This window comes from Notechis scutatus, chromosome 3, assembly GCF_049901735.1.
Source record: "Notechis scutatus isolate UNSWTSFEM ecotype Mainland chromosome 3, rNotScu1.2, whole genome shotgun sequence".
Classification (NCBI taxonomy): domain Eukaryota; kingdom Metazoa; phylum Chordata; class Lepidosauria; order Squamata; family Elapidae; genus Notechis; species Notechis scutatus.
The window spans coordinates 144631637-144650439 of NC_142011.1; the positions used below are offsets into that span (position 1 = coordinate 144631637).

Below are 18803 nucleotides of genomic sequence, written 5' to 3' on the forward strand. Positions count from 1 at the left end.
TTCAGCTTTCCTTTGCTTTACAGACTTGTACAGATTGTAAATGTGTGGAACTGTCACAAAATTATTTCTTCATCACTGTAATAATTGTAAATGGTCACTAAAAGACACATTTGCTAAACAAGGACTACTTGTATACTTTCAGTAGAGAAACCTTAAAGGTAAACTTTGTGAGATACCATATTTGGATGCATCATGAAAGATACTTTAGGTAGGAGTTTCAAATTTCCAGAAACGTTGACAACATGAGAAAAATATTTCCTATCCTTGAAGGTTACTTTTAATGGAAATCAAAATATGTGCCAGCCTTCTTTACCTATTTACCAACCAAGATTATTGGTGGGTGGTAGGGGATGTAACCTTTTAAAAAAAAAAAAAATTGGATGCATGCGGTTTGGGGATGTGGTATTAGCTGTATGATATGCTAGAAATGAATCTGAAAGATGGCAGGTCTGTGTTTACAATAGTATCCAATCAGGTGGTTAAGGAGTGGTTATCAAAGTGGATGGATGCTAATGGAGAAGATGAGAGAAGCTGTAGGATTCGAAGCTAAAATGTGAATACTGTAGGTTACCAGTCTAGAAATTATCTTGTCTTGAGGATGTTGGGGAGATTGGCTATTGTGCTTCATATTATCAGAAGAGAGTGAGATGAGATCCTTGCAACTGATATGTGAGCTCCATTTGAAGTCAGAGTGGCAACAGTGGTAGGATATAATATGGTAGCCATCCACTTAGGAGGACATCTTATTGAAATGGGAGAATGGAGCTGACATGAAGAAGGACACAGAGGGTGCATTCATCTGAATACAATGCTGCTGGAGATGACAGGAAGTCAGATACAGACACAGATAATCAGAGTTGGAAGGGAACTTGTAGGTCATCTAGTCCAACTACTAGTCCAGTCCATCTACTCCCAAGCGGGAGACCCTACACCATTTCTGACAAATGGCAGTCCAATCTCTTCTTGAAAGCCTCAAGTGATGGCGCTCCCACAACTTCCAAGGGCAAGGTGTTCCATTGGTTGATTGTTCTCACTGTCAGAAAGTTTCTCCTTGTTTCCAGGTTAAATCTCTCCTTGTTCAGTTTCCATCCATTATTCCTTGTCTGGCCTACAGGAGCTTTAGAAAATAGCTTGACCCCTTCCTCCCTGTGGCAGCCCCTCACATATTGGAAGACCACTATCATGTCTCCCCTGGTCCTTCTCTTTACTAGACTAGCCAAGCCCAGTTCCTGCAACCGTTCGTTGTATGTTTTAGCCTCCCAGTCCCCTAATCATCCTGGTTGCTCTTCTCTGTACTTTTTCTAGAGTCTCAACGTTTTTTTTTATAATGTGGTGACCAAAACTGGATGCAGTACTCCAGGTGTGGTCTTACTAAGGCTTTATAGAGTGGTATTAGAACTTCCTTTGATCTTGACTGTATCCCTCTGTTAATACAACTTAGGATTGCATTAGCTTTTTTGGCGGCTGCTGCATACTGCTGGTTCATATTTAGCTGGTTCTCCACTAAGACTCCAAGATCCCTCTCACAGTTACTGCTATTGAGCCTGGTTTCACCCAGTCTATATGTGTACTTTTGGTTTTTCTTGCCTAAGTGTAGGACTTTACTTTTCTCTACATTGAATTTCATTTTGTTAGATACAGCCCAGTGTTCTAGTCTGTCAAGATCCATCTGGATCTTAAGCCTATCTTCTTGGGAATTAGCTATTCCTGCCAGCTTAATATCATCCGCAAATTTGGTAAATTCCCCTTCTATTCCCTCATCTAAGTCATTAATGAAGGTATTGAAGAGTACTGGGCCTAAGACGGAACCTTGTGGCACCCCACTGCTTACTTCCCTCCATGTAGACTTAGACCCATTAAGGACTACTCGTTGAGTACGGTTTGCCAGCCAGTTGCAAATCCATTTAGTGGTGGTGCTATCTATTCCACTTTTTTCTAGCTTACTAAGAAGTAGGTTGTGGTCTACTTTGTCGAATGCCTTGCTGAAATCTAAATATATTATGTCCACAGTATTTTGCTGGTCTACTAATTAAGTCACTGTGTTGAAAATGAAATCAGATTGGTTTGGCATGGTCCGTTTTTAACAAACCTGTGCTGACTACTAGTTATTACTTTACTTGTTTCTAGATGTTGGCAGATCTGTTTTTTTATTATCTTTTCCAGTATCTTCCTGGGTATTGATGTTAGGCTGATTGGTCTATAGTTTCCTGGGTCTGTTTTTTTTCCTTTTTTGAAGATGGGAACCACATCAGCTCTTTTCCAGTCCTCTGGTAGTTCCCTGGTGCTCCAGGATTTTTGAAAGATATGGTGCAGTGGTTCTGAGATGACCTCTGCCAGCTCCTTTAAAACTCTGGGATGTAATCCATCAGGCCCCGGTGATTTGTTTTAATCAAGATCAGACAGGTGTTCTCTTACTATTTTTTTGCTTATTTTAACTTTTATTTTGGGTCTGTCTTTTACAGTTATGTTTTTGGTGGGTTGAGCTATAGTTTCTTTTTGCGTGAAGTCAGAGGCAAAGAGTGAGTTAAGCAGTTCTGCTTTCTCTCTGTTGCCTGTTACTTCCTTGCCATCTTCTCTCTTTAGTGGACCGACTGTTTCCTTGATTTTTTTCTTGTTATTTATATGTTGGAAGAAACTTTTTTTATTATCTTTGACTTTTGTTGCAAGTCTTTGCTCTCCTGACTTCGTCTTTGCAGATTCTGGCTATCTGCTGATATTCTGCCTTAGATGTATGTCCTTCTTTCCATTTTTTTGTACTTGTCCTTTTTTTTCTTTCAATTTGCCAAAGAGATCATTGTGTAGCCATGCTGGTTTCTTTTTGGATTTCTTGTTTTTTTCCCCTCAGTGGTATTGTGCTGGTCTGGGCTTCTATGATCATACTTTTTAGAGTTTCCCAAGATTCTTGAGTTGTTTTCCCCTTTAGGATTTTCATCCATGGAATCTTTCCCAAGTTCTCTCTGAGTTTATTGAAATCAGCTCTTTTAAAATCCAAGACTCTGGTGTCATTATGTTCTGTTGCTTGTGTTTGTGTTATGTTGAATTCTAGTATGACATGGTCACTCTCACCCAAGGTTCCTGCAGTTTCAACTCCCTCTATCACTTCTTTTCTGTTTGTAAGAATTAAGTTCAGTATGGCTGTCCCTCTAGTTTCACCCTCTACCTTTTGGACAACAAAGTTGTCAGCCAGGTTGGTAAGGAACTGATTTGATTTCTCACTTGGTGCAGAATTAGTTTTCCAATTGATATCAGGATAATTGAAGTCTCCCATTACTATTGTTGTGTGTTTCCTGCATATGTTTGTTAGTTGGCTGGCAAAAAGGACTTCTATTTTTTTCTGCTTGATTGGGTGGCCTATAATATACGCCTATGGCCATGTCATTCTTTTTTTCTTTTATATTGACCCATATGCATTCTAGGAGGTTTTCATCTTTGGTTTCATGCATTTCTGTAGCAATATAGTGGTCCTTTACATACAGTGCAACTCCACCTCCTCTTTTATGGGGTCTGGTTTTTTTGAATAGTTTGTATCCTTCTACCAGTATATTCCAGTCATGGATTTAATCCCACCAAGTTTCTGTTATTCCAACTATATCATATTACCTTCATGTATTCGTAGTTCGAGTTTACCCTGCTTGTTCCCCAGACTTTCTGCATTTGTATATAGGCACTTGAGATCTTTATGTCTGACACTGTGTTTCCTGTCTACATAACCTGTGTTGTGCCTGCCTGCCCCTACTTTCTTGCCACCTGTTTGATTAGTGCACATGGTATGACACTCACTATTAAGTGTTTGGTTTTGGTTGGCATCAAGGTTGATAATCTTACTTGCACAAACATCTATTTTGAATGCACTGGTATCCTTATCAGTTTTAGGTTGCTGGGGACAGAGATGTTCTGAATCCATTAATTCTCTGTTCCCACTGTTCAGTTTAAATGTTTATCCAGGAAATCTATGAATTTAATGCCAAGTAACTCAGTCCCTTTCTTTGATGGATGCAAACCATCTCTTTTGTACAGTTTTTCATTGGACCAGCTGCAGACATCATGACTAATAAAACCAAAGTCTTCCCTTTTACACCACTCCTTTAGCCACACATTAAACTCTGCTACATGCTGCCCTTTCCCTTTTTGTTCCTTGTATACTGGTAGAACCTCTGAAAAGATAAGCCTACAGTCCATATTACTAAGTTCATACCCCAAGCTCTGGAAGTCTTTCTGAACAGAAAGTACATCCTTCTGGGACAGATCATTTGTACCAAGATGTATAATAGCATCAACATCACAGCCCTTGCTGGCATTCTTGACTACCTTCAGAATACACTTCTTGTCTCTGATGGCAGTAGCACATGGTAGACATCTGACCTCTTTCAAAACCTCAGTATTCTTTCCTAAATTTATATCCCTGACAATTGAGTCCCCAACCAGAAGGTGGCTTCTCTTTTTGGATGCCTTGCTCTTCTTGTGTGACTGGTGTGTAATACCTGATTCACACTTTCTCCTTTCCAAAGTAAGTTCTTCTTCTAGGACCATGATCCCTGGCTTACTTAAGTTATCATTATCACAACTACCTTGACCTGTCACTTTAAGTGTCCCTATTAAGATGAGCAAGGGCTTTGTATCTGTTATGCTGGGACACAGAAAAAGGTTTGCGTTTATGGTCCACAGCTGTCACCCTGCCAGATCCCACGGTTGTCTATACTGCCCTTTTCCTGTAGGATCTTTGTGGTAGTGGGGGATAGTAGCACAGCAGCTCAATAGATGGCTGAATTGGGCACCTAATTTCTGCTTGAAGAGCACAGATTAGAGATTCTAGACAGGTAATCTGTCCATGTCGACTGGTCATTTTTTTACAAAGAGGACAGTATCCAAGTTTGAAAAGAGTACTGCGAAAGACAGCTGTAAAACAAGTATTACACTGAACTAAGCCGGTCATTTTGAAATAAAATAAAATAACAATCTCAAGCGCACTTACTCTAAATATCTTATTGGTATTCTTGGTTTATAGTTATATGATTCGCGCGCCATTAGGCGCGTGGGCCGCTATCTTTCTCCTTTCTATTCACCCTCTGCTTCCTTCACAAGCAGCCAGCAGCTCCTCCCACAACCTCTGGGAATTTGAAATGCAATGGAAGCAATTCAAACTGCCTCTCTTTTTTCTACTTACCCTCTGCTTCCTTCACAGGCAGCCAGAAGCTCCTCCCACAACCTCTGGGAATTTGAAATGCAAGTCTTATGGTGTGCACTGAGATTGGCCTGAGATTTGGATATAACTTTGCCTTGGATTGTCTGAGCCAGAAGAGGAGACCCAAGTGGCAATTGTAGTAGTTGTTGGGGGTTGGATGGATGATAAAAAGGTCAAAAGCAGAGATTTCTGACCTCCTTTTCATTTGTACTAACCCCAGGTGATATAGCTCTTTGTTTTGATGATAATATTCTTATGGCTATTCTTATTGGTTGTTATGTTTTAATATTTTAACTTATCCTAGTGGCTTTTATAAACATTAATGCATTACTATGGTTGTTTCAACTGTTCTAATATTATAAACCACTGGGAGTCTCTGGGAGATTTGGTGATATATTAGTGTAATAAATCAATAAACAACCAATACTTTTCTTATAAAACTTGTACTTGCTTTAACACACAAGAGAAAAATGAATGTTTTGCAATTTGGAAAATATATAAAGTATCTGCTTTTAAATAAAATATACTTTGATTTATTTTAAATAGTTTAAATGCATTTTTAAGAAGAAATGTTCCCAAAGTAGAACATTTATAGAAGCAATCCAATGGAGATTCTCTCAGGCATAACACACCGTTTAATGGTGTTTACTTCTAGGTAAGCATATGCTGGATTACGAGGTTAAAATAATAAATGCCTTAGGCTTGCAAAACTGAATATTTTTTTCATTTATTCTGCCAACGTATAGGCAGCCTATAGGAGTTTGTCTGCCATCTCCACATTGGTTTTTTTGGGGTACTGCTATGGCCAAATCATCAGTGTATCCAAATCTGCGTCCCCTTGTTGCTGGCATATCTAATATGTTTAAGCTGAATAGTGTGGGTGTACTCACAAAGCCTTGTGAGAGGCCATTGTTTAATCTTCTTACCTTCCTTATGTTGTCCCCCATTATTATCTGAAAGGACTTATCGCTCAGCATGTTATTAATTAGTTGACACAGAATTTTGCAGGGGATAATATGGCAGTTTGTATAACAACCCATCCTTCCAAATGGGTTGTGTCACATGCCACAATTAGATCTATGAACATGGCCGTGGTTTTTGGAATCCTGCTTCAGTATAGCCTGTTAGGCTTAGCACCTGGTCTACACAGCTCCATATCATGTGGCATATCAAGATTTAATGAAATGGTTGAGTTTTACACATACCCATGGCAGTATGTTTTTTTTTGTTATTTAGTTCCTTGCTTCAAAATAACTGTACAACAGAGTTCACTGCTATCCATAAAGTTACAAAACAAAATTGAACTGGATTCCTCTAGACAGAAATCAGAAATTGACTTACCATGACATTACTTTCAAGCATTTCCAGTCCTGGAGTGCCATTGGCTTGCAACAGAGTATGTACCACTTTGTCAAGTTTTTTCTCCTCTGCAGCAGGAATGCAATACCTGTTCACATTTGACACAGAAAGGAAATCACAAAAAAGGATATGAATTATGGATCAAATAAGATACTATGCATCAGAAGGCAGTGTCCCAAATTGTATGTCCAAAACTGAATGCCAACCTAAGAGGTTAAAAACTAAATTGGAAAAGAAGTTGTAAGCTGGGGGGAAGGGTGGGGGATTGGTAACTTTATATTTAGACAGAGTCTAAAATAAGATTAAGTTTCAAAATTACAGTATTTAGTAACAGTACATCATGACACTAATGCCGAATTATATATTGCCCAAGATAGAGAATAAAAATATTTTATTAGCTGAACAGCACATAGAATGGAAGGGAAGGGACTTGATTGAACCCTCCCCTTATGAATCTGCAGTCAGCATGCTTCTGTATGCAAAGACAGATTTTTTTAGGTAAGTGTTTTCAATACTAAATTAGTTAATTATACATAACTGAATATGTCATCTTTATAATATAGAGCTCATTGTTAAAATCCAAGTAATGTACAACTATCTGCAGCAATAATATCTGTGCTGGTTGTCACCTTTAAAGCCCTTCATGGCTTGGATCCGGGTTATCTGAGGAAAAATCTCTTGGCAGTGACATCTACCCGACCCATTAGAGCAAGGCGGCAGGGAATGCTGTGGGTCCCACCCCTGAGGGAGATACACCTGGTGGGACCTAGAAGAAGGGCCTTCTCTGTGGTGGCTCCGTCTCTCTGGAACATCATTCCCCCAGAGATTAGAATGGCCCCCTCATTAATACTATTCTGAAAGGCACTGAAGACCTGGTTTTGTCAGTGGGCCTGGGGAACCCAGAAAGGAATGGAACCCATCAAATGGCTAGTGTGATCTGCTGACGTCAGGGTGGGGGGTGGGAGCTGGTTTTTTTGGTTTTGTTTTTTGTTTTCCCAAATTTTGTTCTATTGTACTTTACTAATTTAATTGATTCTTTTTGTTAGTTCTTATTGTTTTTATTTTTATTTTTTGTTTTAAATATGATTTTACATTGTGTAAGCTGCCTCGAGTCGCAATGGGCGAATAGGCAGTAATATAAATCAAATAAATAAATAAATAAATAAATAATCTGCACAGTATAAATCGTAAGGTAAGATAAAGAATGACAGTAATTTCCCTTGAACAGTGAAAAAGCTATCCTTATATAACCAATTAAATTAATTGAAGTTAGATTATTAAGAATTTATGTTAAGACAAATCCAAATTTCAGATGTGGCACAAATTCATATCTATCATGATTTTAAAAAATTCCAAGTAAAATTAAATAGTGACAGATTTACTTCTGAAATGTTGTTCTGGATAAGGCACACTCCTACAACTTAATTAGCCATCCTGTTTTTGTTTTAATTTTTTTTTAGCGTATGGTACGTGTTCGCCAGGGATCACCGAGGTGGCAGGCTGCTTCTGTGAAAAGAATTTTTTCGGGCGGTGTTATCTTTACCCGTGGTAGGCAAACGGGGGAGGCTCCTTTCTTGGCCCTACACAGTTTATTCACTCATGGGAATCGAGCTGCCGACCTCAGTGGTGCGCAGGCCCAGTGTCTTACCACATGAGCCACCGCTAAAAAAAAAAAAAGCCATTCTGTGGCAACTGTACATACTTTCCAATAAAAAATGCAAGGTATTCTTGCAGCAGTTACTGTGTACAAAACTTCTTTGATATATTTTGTGAGGTCATAAAGTTTAATAACACTTAGTTTAAAAAAAAAGTTGGAAAAGAAATCCAGCCTGGATAATTTGTTTCATTCTATTATAATTTCATTCTATTACATATTTTCTGAAATTTTCCAAAATTGACACTAAATATAGGAAAACAATCCCAGCCAATTGTTACATTTCTATAGTTAAAAAATTAACTATAACAATTTCTTCATAGCTAAGTCAAGCTGTAGACCCTGGATATTTAAATCTTTCTCCAGATGGATTTTTTTTTAATCAAGAGCCACTGATTTAAATTTCATACTGGTCATTAATTACTCAAGAAAGCCGTTATCTTTTAGCCTCCCAATGATTATATTGCAGTAAATTATATCTTGCACATTTAGGCTGTACCAAACCTTATACATTAGGTCAATAAAAAGCACTGAAAACTTGAATGCGTGAAACAGCGTATTCTTTTTAAAAAATTACCTGCTTTCCTGACTTTGGGGAAAGCTTTTTTTCCTATATAACAAAGCAGGGAATTTTTTAAAGTTCTTTTTAAATTTTACATTTAGTTTCAAATGGCTAGAATAAAACCCAATCTTGCAGGAACATCAGAAAAATCTATGAATGGTAGATATATTTTATCAACTTCCATTCTTTCAGTAACTCCTCTCTCCCTAACTATTTATGAAGCAGATTTTAAAGAGGTAAAGAGAACCATTAATGGAAATCAGAATGGGTTATTTCTTGCTTGAATAAGAAGTCTTTTCTGATACTGTGGGATTGTTAGGCCCGTTAAGCCAGAAAACACAGATTGAATAAGATTCTCAATTTCTCAATACCTTTGTGAGTTTAATTTCAAAGTATCTGAACCATTTGGAACTGACTGAATTTCAATAGTAAGACTATACTAATCTCACTTTCCTGCTGTATTACTGTAGGTAGTAAAATTTAATTGTGCCATAACAAATGCCAGTCTGAATTTTACCTGGATATTTTAAAATACATTACAGCAGTTAAATTAGCGAAAACTTAAAAGATAAATCGTAATGCAACTCTATAAAATGCCTTTCTCACCCAGGAAAATAACAGTAATTTGGTGTGCCAGGTTAAACATTTTGTTTATCCTAAAATTTTACTTATCTTTGTTATACTTACTAGGATATTTTACAGTGCTCATTTTTAACATTATTGGATCCTGCCTTGACATTCTAAATAGAATGATTAATGATATATAAAAAAATTTTTGGAATCCCCAACAAAAGCAAGGGAAGTACAGCAAAGAAACCCACATTACTTACCAAATGCAATCAGCACCAGTGTGTAAGTAGTCAATATATGGAAGGTGATTTTGGTCTCGAGACCAGCATGAGGTAGAAAAGACCATGCCAATGTTTAGCCAAGGAATTGTCACTCCTAAATTAGTAACGTCAGATCAGAAGAAAACATGATTACTACCAATCTTCTCATTTAAAAAAAAACCTATTAAATTATGAACTGTTAACTCTTAAAATTATAATGAAAGCTGTATGTGACATTTGATGTTCCCTGAAAATTTAGATCTTACCAGAAATGAAAAAAGAATGACAGGTTTTACAAAAATGAACATGATCCTAATCTGATCAGTCGAATCTCTTTTGATCCCTGGGTCCTGATATTGACATGTAACAGGATCTTAACAAATCAGCTCATATAGCTTTGTATGCGAATATGAATTTAGCTTTTGCCAATATAGCTAATCCTTAATTGATGACCACAATTGAGCCCAACGTTTCCATTGCTAGCTAACCAAGACAGTTGTTAAGTGAGTTTGCTGATCTTTCTTGCCACAGTTCTTAAGTTAATCACTGCAGTTGTTAAGTCAGTAACAGGATTGTTAAGTGAATCTAGCTTCCATCATTGACTTTGCTCACCAGAAGCCAGCTGGAGAGGTTACAAGTGGTGATCACATGACCCTGGGACACTACAACTGTCATAAATACATGCCATTTTCTAAGCATCTGGATTTTGATCATGTGACCATGGGGGTGCTACAATGGTTGTGTGAAAACAGTCACAAGTCTCTTTTCAGTGCTGTTGTAACTTCAAATGATTGCTAAATGAATACTTGTAAACTGAGGACTACCTGTACCGTGTATTAAGAGCTAAACAATGCCTGTACCAAACACAAGCAGTGCTCATGAAACAATGATTGGAAAAAATAATATTCCCTTCTTCTGAGGAAGCCGATCATTCCATTTATCTCCACAGATAAATGCAGTCACACTATTGAAACTGCATGAAAACATTACAAAGGGTTTTTTCAATAACAAAAATTGCAAATAGCAATATAATACCACTATCAGCTTTGACAACTGTCTCAACCAGCCTCTGTAAAATAGAAATCACCAAATGTTTTTGTAAAGAAAAAACAGTAACAGCAAAAATCGGCACATTAATTGGCACAGCACAAATCCTTTGGGACAGAAAATAATGGAGCTACTTGTGCCTATCAATCACTATACAGACCTTAGATGCTACCACTAATGCACCGAATATTAACGAACAGGCTACAACAGATTTGAAGAAATCAACAAGGACATGATCTGCACTATATACACTGCTCAAAAAAATAAAGAGAACACAAAAATAAGACATGCTAGATCTGAATAAATGAAATATTCTCATTAAATACTTTGTTCATTACATAGTTGAATGTGCTGACAACAAAATCACACAAAAATTATCAATGGAAATCAAATTTAGCAACCCATGGAGGTCTGGATTTGGAGTTACACTCAAAATTAGTGGAAAAAAACACTACAGGCTAATCCAACTTTGATGTAATGTCCTTAAAACAAGTCAAAATGAGGCTCAGTAGTGTGTGTGGCCTCCACGTGCCTCTATGACCTCCCTACAACGCCTGGGCATGCTCCTGATGAGGTGGCAGATGGTCTCCTGAGGGATCTCCTCCCACACCTGGACTAAAGCATCCCCCAACTCCTGGACAGTCTGTGGTGCAACATGGCGTTGGTGGATGGAGCGAGACATGATGTTCCAGATGTGCTCAATTGGATTCAGGTCTGAGGAACAGGCAGGCCAGTCCATAGCATCAATGCCTTCGTCTTGCAGGAACTGCTGACACACTGCAGCCACATGAGGTCTAGCATTGTCTTGCATTAGGAGGAACCCAGGGCACATGGTTTCACAAGGGGTTGGAGATCTCATCTCGACTACCTAATGGCAGTCAGGCTACCTCTGGCAAGCACATGGAGGGCTGTGCGGACCTCTAAAGAAATGCCACCCCACACCATTACTGATCCACTGCCAAACCGGTCATGCTGGAGGATGTTGCAGGCAGCAGAACGTTCTCCACGGCATCTCCAGTCCCTGTCACATCTGTTACATGTGCTCAGTGTGAACCTGCTTTCATCTGTGAAGAGCACAGGGAGCCAATGGCGAAATTGCCAAACTTAGTGTTTCTCTGGCAAATGCCAAACGTCCTGCATGGTGTTGGGCTGTAAGCACAATCCTCACCTGTGGACGTCGGGCCCTCATATCACCCTCATGGAGTCTGTTTCTGACCGTTTGAGCTGCCACATGCACATTTGTGGCTCGCTGGAGGTCATTTTACAGGGCTCTGGCAGTGCTCCTCCTGTCCCTCCTTGCACAAAGGCGGAGGTAGCGGTCCTGATGCTGGGTTGTTGCCCTCCTATGGCCTCCTCTGCGTCTCCTGATGTACTGGCCTGTCTCCTGGTAGCGCCTCCATGCTCTGGACACTACGCTGACAGACACAGCAAACCTTCTTGCCACAGCTCGCATTGATGTGCCATCCTGGATGAGCTGCACTACCTGAGCCACTTGTGTGGGTTGTAGACTCCGTCTCATGCTACCACTAGAGTGAAAGCACTGCCAGCATTCAAAAGTGACCAAACCATCAGCCAGAAAGCATAGGAACTGAGAATTGGTCTGTGGTCACCACCTGCAGAACCACTCCTTTATTGGGGATGTCTTGCTAACTGCCTCTGCTTTCCACTTGTTGTCTATTCCATTTGCACAACAGCATGTGAAATTGATTGTCAATCAGTGTTGCTACCTAAGTGCACAGTTTGATTTCACAGAAGTGTGATTGACTTGGAGTTACATTGTGTTGTTTAAGTGTTCCCTTTATTTTTTTGAGCAGTGTATTTAGCCTCCACCTCAATCTGATTCTTTTTATAATAAAAGGATCTGAGTTAAACTGTGGTGCGATTATTGTAACAGACAACGCAAACCTCAGCAGCTTCATATGAAGAGAAGTCTGCCCATCTGTGTTGAACAGACTGAAGGGTCAAATGGATAGCAGAATTACATGCAGTTTAAATACTGCGATGACAAAAAGTTTACTGAATGTTAATTTATTTTTAAACAGCATTTATAGATGGCTGGTTACAGGGAAACAGGGAAAATGTGATTTATTCAAAATCTTTCTAGAGTGCCACAACTACAAGTATGGAGAAAATACATCCTCTTACCAGGCACAGCACCAAGATGTCGCAGGATGGATCCTGTGTTATTAGGAAGGACTGTTAGGTTCCATCCATGCCTGTGAAAATTAAGTAATATTAGCAAACACTATAAACAAATATTCAAGGCCAATTCAAAATACTCAGTTTCTGATAGTGAATCTAGAGAAAAAAAATTGTCCCCTTTCTTTCTCAAAAAAATCTAAGTGCACAGTTTTTTTGTATAACTGATAAAAAATCTTACATTTTCAGTGTTCTGGCTAATTTTTTTTGAAGAACTAAAATGATTAATAAGAAATTGATCAACTTTTTGAAAATGTTTATTTTTATAGATGTCAATAAGTAAAACCATCAGGACTACTACTTTTTCATTTTAATAACTGTCCTGTTCCCAATGTAGAAAAACAAATCAACAAAATATATAATTATTCATTGGTGACTAGATACTTTCTGATGACAGACTATATGCTGGTTGAGAATTCTGAGAACTGCAATTTTAATTCAATTAGATGGCACCATGTAAAGGGAGGCTATTACAATGTTTTTATGGCTACCTTGAAAGATGCCAGGAATTAATGGTTAACTATACATTTTCATCCAAAATAGGTTATAATTCAAATTTAAGCAGCCTCTGAAATACTCATGAATGAATGAATGAATAAAGTAAACCTAGCAAAAGGATTAATTAATTCAGAACACAGCATAGAAAAGCTAATATATACTGGATTCAGCTACTTTATGCAATCAACCAACCAAATTTCCACTCCCTCACATCCCAAAAGAATTGAAATAATCTATTCTTGGCAGTAGATTGACTTGAAATATATACTGCCTTTTAAATCTCTTGCTCTTAAGTCAAAATAGTACAGGAACATGCAATTTTATGGCTCTCACAGAGTCTGAGCTGAAATTATATGCCTCTCACTTAGAACTTCATAATTATCAATGCACACCACACCACATGGATCAAACTGAGTAGTATCTCAATAAAACAATTAGTTCCCATTGTTGTACTGCCAGAGTTTTTAAAAAATCAAGCAGAATTCTACATAACGTTGCCATGTATTACCTTGAAAAAGGTTCCGATTTTCCCACAGGGAAACCACTGCCATGGGTATTAGTGTCCACTTTCCCACAGTGTACAGCTACATGGCAGTCCTTCTGTTCTACTAATCTCCAGTATTCTTGCTATTAAGGGAAAAAAAGCTACCCAGTTGTAATAAATGTTTAAAATTATGTCCAAATACAGTATCTCAAATACATTCTTTACCTTTTTTCTTAGAAAAAGAAACTTTAGCAAATGAACATGCTGCAGATTTCTTAACAAAAGTTCTTATTATCTTTCTGATTTCAGTCTTTCAACAGATAAAATGTTTCTGTTGGTGAAAAACGTTTTTAAGGCATTTAGAAAGTAAGCATTCATTTAATATTGCAAGAAGAAGAATAGAGAGCATCCTGCTGCAGCTTGGGGTCTTTCGGCAAATTTAGAAAATTGAAAATTCTGGAAGTTTAATTGTAGAAAAATTGTGGAAAACATATAAAAGAAGGAAGAACCATGACTACCTAGAACTGGTAAGACATTGAATCAAATGAGACCTTTTCTGAACATATTTTTTTTAATGTAAGATCAAGTATCTTTCGCCATACAATGATTTAAACTCTTCTGGTACAGCTACCAGCAAAGGGAAATTGCTTAGAATTTAACCTTAGGATTTGGTGACTTTCTCACATGGATGCTAAATTTTATGTGGTAAAACAGCAGAGACTGCAATAGCTATGAATAATGATGGACCTAACTTAAATTATTCTATTATGTTTCATGAATGTTTTTGACAGTTGAATGAGCGCATTTATGATAAAGTGGTAATAAGAAGGAAATTTTAATGAAATATTGGATCCTGAACTTGACAGAAATACACTGACATGAAAAAAAAATCATTAGTGAAGTATACAAAATACAGAAGTATGATAGCTAAATAAGTGTTATACATTTGAATAATATTTACACTAGAAAAGTATATTTAGAATTGTAACTTAACTGTTATAATGATATAGTATACCATTTCTTTTGTTATATTTTTAAAGCACTTTTTATGTTTTGCTTTTTTGAGAATCTACTGTATCTATCAATTAGTTTGTATTTTGTTCCTTGTCTTTTTCCATTATTATTTAAAAAGCAATAAATAAATAATAAATATCTGTCTCTCCCCCCATTTCCTGCTTCTCCTTTCTCTCTCTCTTAAACTTAGCAACATTTTTACTTGTCTTTAAAGCAACCCTACTTTTAAGGTTACATAACAGACTGCATTCATGATGACCAAGATTGTATCATTATTACCTGCCTGCATCCAGTTATTATGAGTTTCCATGTAAAAGCATGGTTGTCATTACTTGCTGGATGCTTAGGATTTTTCATTTGTAGGTGGGAAAGCATCTGAGTCCAGAATAAGACCGGTTTTAATACTAGGACATTTCTCACCTCTATTTCTGCTGCTGTGGGGTCTTTGCTGAAGCACATACTCATGACGTTTCTTGCTGTTCGGTAAAAAGTTGTTAAAGAAACAGACCTTCCCTATGAAACAGAAGCAAAAAGTGGAAGAATTATGATCCTACATTTTTTCCATATATTATAATGCAACTAAATAGCAAAAATAGGGGAAAAACAAATGATTTGGAAGGAAAATTTATTCTGGCACTCAGGATATTATTGCTCTTTTTTTGTATTTCCAGCTACTGAGTTTCCCTCCTCTGTTTCACAGACAGTTGGTAAACTGGTTGAGCCACTGATTGTTTTTCTATATTCCAATCCATCAAAAAATGCTGGCATGTATCTCAACTTTCCCTCTAACAGATTATTCTCCTCCATTATTTATTATTGTTATTATTATTGTTTTGTCACACAGTTAGACAGATGTTCGGACTGGATTTGGCATTTTTTTCTATTTAATGAGTCCTTTCCAAGGACCTGGGATAGGCAGTTGTGGATGTTTGATGGTGTTACAGATATTGTCACAGGATGTAAACTGTTCCAAGTAAAGCTGTCTTTTGCAACTGACTGATGGCAAATTTGTCAATGCTGATGGTGTTCAAGTGGTGCTCCAGTTATTTTAGGATTGTACCCAAGGCACCTATTACTATTGGGACTACCTTTGCTTACTTTTGCCACAGTCTTCTATTTCTATTTGCAGGTCTTTGTATTTATTATTATGATTCGTTGCACAATCAGGCAGATATTTAGATTGGGTACACTGTTATCATGATTAAAAGAAAAAAAAATAGAGAAGGCAGGATTGTCTGAATACTGGCCTCCCCCCCAACTCCTGATTATGCAAATGAATCAGGGTTAGGCTTATCCAGAAATCTATGGGTTCCTAAAAGGTTCATTCAATCATGTTTTATGCTATGTGTCAAAAAGATGATGCCTTCCAGATACAGACAATTGTCAAGCAAGGAAAGAAAAATAATAGCAACTGCCCCCACCCCAAAGATGATTTCTAACTGGCAATTTATATTGGTTCTGAAAAGAAACACCACAAAGATACTTCTTTTGAAATGTATCGGAAGACTTGATTTCAGGGAATTATTGCAGGCAAGGTAGAAAGCTAGATAAATTTCCTTCTACCACATATATTCTGAAATCATGCCAGCCATACAAAGCTAGAGATTAAAAACCAAATGAAAAATAACATATTAGTATTTAGCCGTATATCACTACCTAATATATTGCAAAACTGAACTAAAATGTTTGTTAGAAATAATAAAAAATATTACAAAAACTTCCATATTATTTATTTATTTAATTTATTAAATTGTTATTGTGAATCAAGAATGCATCATGATTACACAGCTGTGACTTTTCTCCTTCATTTAACTGCTGCTGCAAAGTTTGCTTTCAACTGGAATACATCTGTGTCAATTTCCCATAATTCTCCGCCAACATGACTAATGCTGGCTAGGAGTTACAGAACTCCAAGTATGTGGAAGGCATAAGATTGGAGAGGTTGATGCATGGCTTATAATAAGCTCAGTAGTGGGAATATCCCAATGTTTCTCAATCTAGTATTATCTAGATGCTTTAAATACAAAACCTGTCATCAAGGGATGATGGGAGTTGTAGTGCAATGCATTGAAAGGGCACCTATTTATTGTATTATGTCTTTATAAAGACAGAGGATCACAAAGAAGAACTATGCTGAATTATTATTATAAAGGTTTTGCTTATTTCAATGACATAAATTTTCAAGATTACTACTGGGAGAATGTAGACTAATTTTTTTTCACAGCTGCCTGGATTGTGGAACTCAAAGCTGGTATACTGTATAATGTGTATATCATGAACATGCAACCAGTGGTCTAAAAATTATGTTTTCTATCAAAGCTTAAATTAATTCAATTCAATCTATTGATATATTTCAATCAATTAAATCTATTGATTTATTTTATTTTATAGGATGTACTGACACAAAAAACAATCAATTATAAAACCCATAAATAATTTTCATTTCAGGGTAAGCAACATTTTGCATTGTCTTTGATACATTAATTGTATGATAATACAATTTAAGATCTCTTGCAGATCATTTGCTTTCTCAGCCAAAAACATGCATATAAAAAACCTCATGCATATTCATTTCTCAAACCAATACCTTTCTAACATTACCATAAGCATTCTATATATGTTTATCTATAAATGAACTACTAAGGAGACATCAAACATTCTTGTCATACTCCATGCTCAATGTCAAACTTGTTCCTAGGCATTCCAATGATTTTTACATGTTTTACTTCCATTATACACCATTCTTACTGGATTTAGCAAACAACACCAACCATAGCTTACATTTCATTTGTTGATCATATGTACTCCATAAATCAACAAATGTACAATAACGTTTCTTCCTCACACGTTACCTGATGAACTGCTGAAGAGGAAAAAACCTGATCTACACACTTCCCCACACAAAGCTATGTTGCAGATCTTGCTCTATCTCTTCTTGTACCCTTTTAATCAGAACTCTGCCAAACATTTTCTCAGGCACTTAACAAATTACTCATCCCTTCAATTTTTACATTTGTCCTTCCTCACTTTCCTTTTGTAAAGAAGGTCATTCTTCGAATCAACAGAGCTGCTTTCTTTACAGATAAAACTGAACAGCCACTCCCTAAGGACATCTCATATATATTTTAACTTTTCTTCACTCAGACCATCCTTACCTACATTTTTTAGTATTTAGAACATTCTTATAGAATGTAAGATTTTACCATTTTTCCTTAGTCATTAATATTTATCTCATTTCTATTTTACTCTTTAGTAAATTCAGTAACTACAATTTCCATACAGATCTCTAAAATTGTCCTTCAAATTATCAGTTCAGTTTCACCCTAAACCAATTCTTATTACTGTTTTAGCCCTAATTATTTATACTCTGTAAGATGCTCAGAGTTGTAGCTGTGATGATTTGTAAGATGACTGGCTGATTAAATAACGGAATTCTCACATCTGCTTGGGGATTTCTCCTATAAGCTGGGAGGCAGTTTTGCACAGAGTCTGATTCAGCTTTGGAGACTTAAGAGGGTCACAGTGCTTGATGTAATTAATTCCAAGCTACCCCATTTATGATCCATGGTTTACTGAGGATTTTTGACAGGTGAATGATAGAAGAACCACTTAAATCACCAGTGGACTAAGACCAAAAGTAAATCTGAATATGGTAAGAGCTTATGTTTCAACCTACACTATGTGTTGACGCGTGCAGTGACCTATTCCCTTTTAGGGTGATAATCAAAGAGAATTGCTATTGGGCTGCTGTGATGTTTGCACAACGTACTGCTAATAAAGTTATTAAGTTTTGCTACAGTCTTACCACTTGATGAATGAGTAAAGGGTGATTGGGGAAAAGTCTTATAATGTGATCTGGGATGCATTTTGGCCTTTGGAAAATGGTTGGTATTCTCTCACATCTACCTCTTTGTTTTCCTTCAACAAGGCGTTAGATGTCTCTTCTGCTGTTCCATTTCCTAGAGGCTGTCCAA

The 18803-nt window shown here is 37.1% G+C and overlaps 1 protein-coding gene across 1 annotated transcript in view; it reads right to left on the minus strand.

Annotated features, from left to right (window-relative positions):
• JARID2 (jumonji and AT-rich interaction domain containing 2) overlaps positions 1-18803 on the minus strand; it is a 228448-nt gene that overhangs the window by 8108 nt on the left and 201537 nt on the right. Inside the window, exons 9-13 of the mRNA XM_026670006.2 lie at positions 15250-15342; positions 13840-13958; positions 12780-12850; positions 9588-9702; positions 6524-6629 (exon numbers count right to left, since the gene is read on the minus strand). Of these exons, the coding sequence (XP_026525791.1) occupies positions 6524-6629; positions 9588-9702; positions 12780-12850; positions 13840-13958; positions 15250-15342 (504 nt within the window). The remainder of the gene's footprint in view (positions 1-6523; positions 6630-9587; positions 9703-12779; positions 12851-13839; positions 13959-15249; positions 15343-18803) is intronic.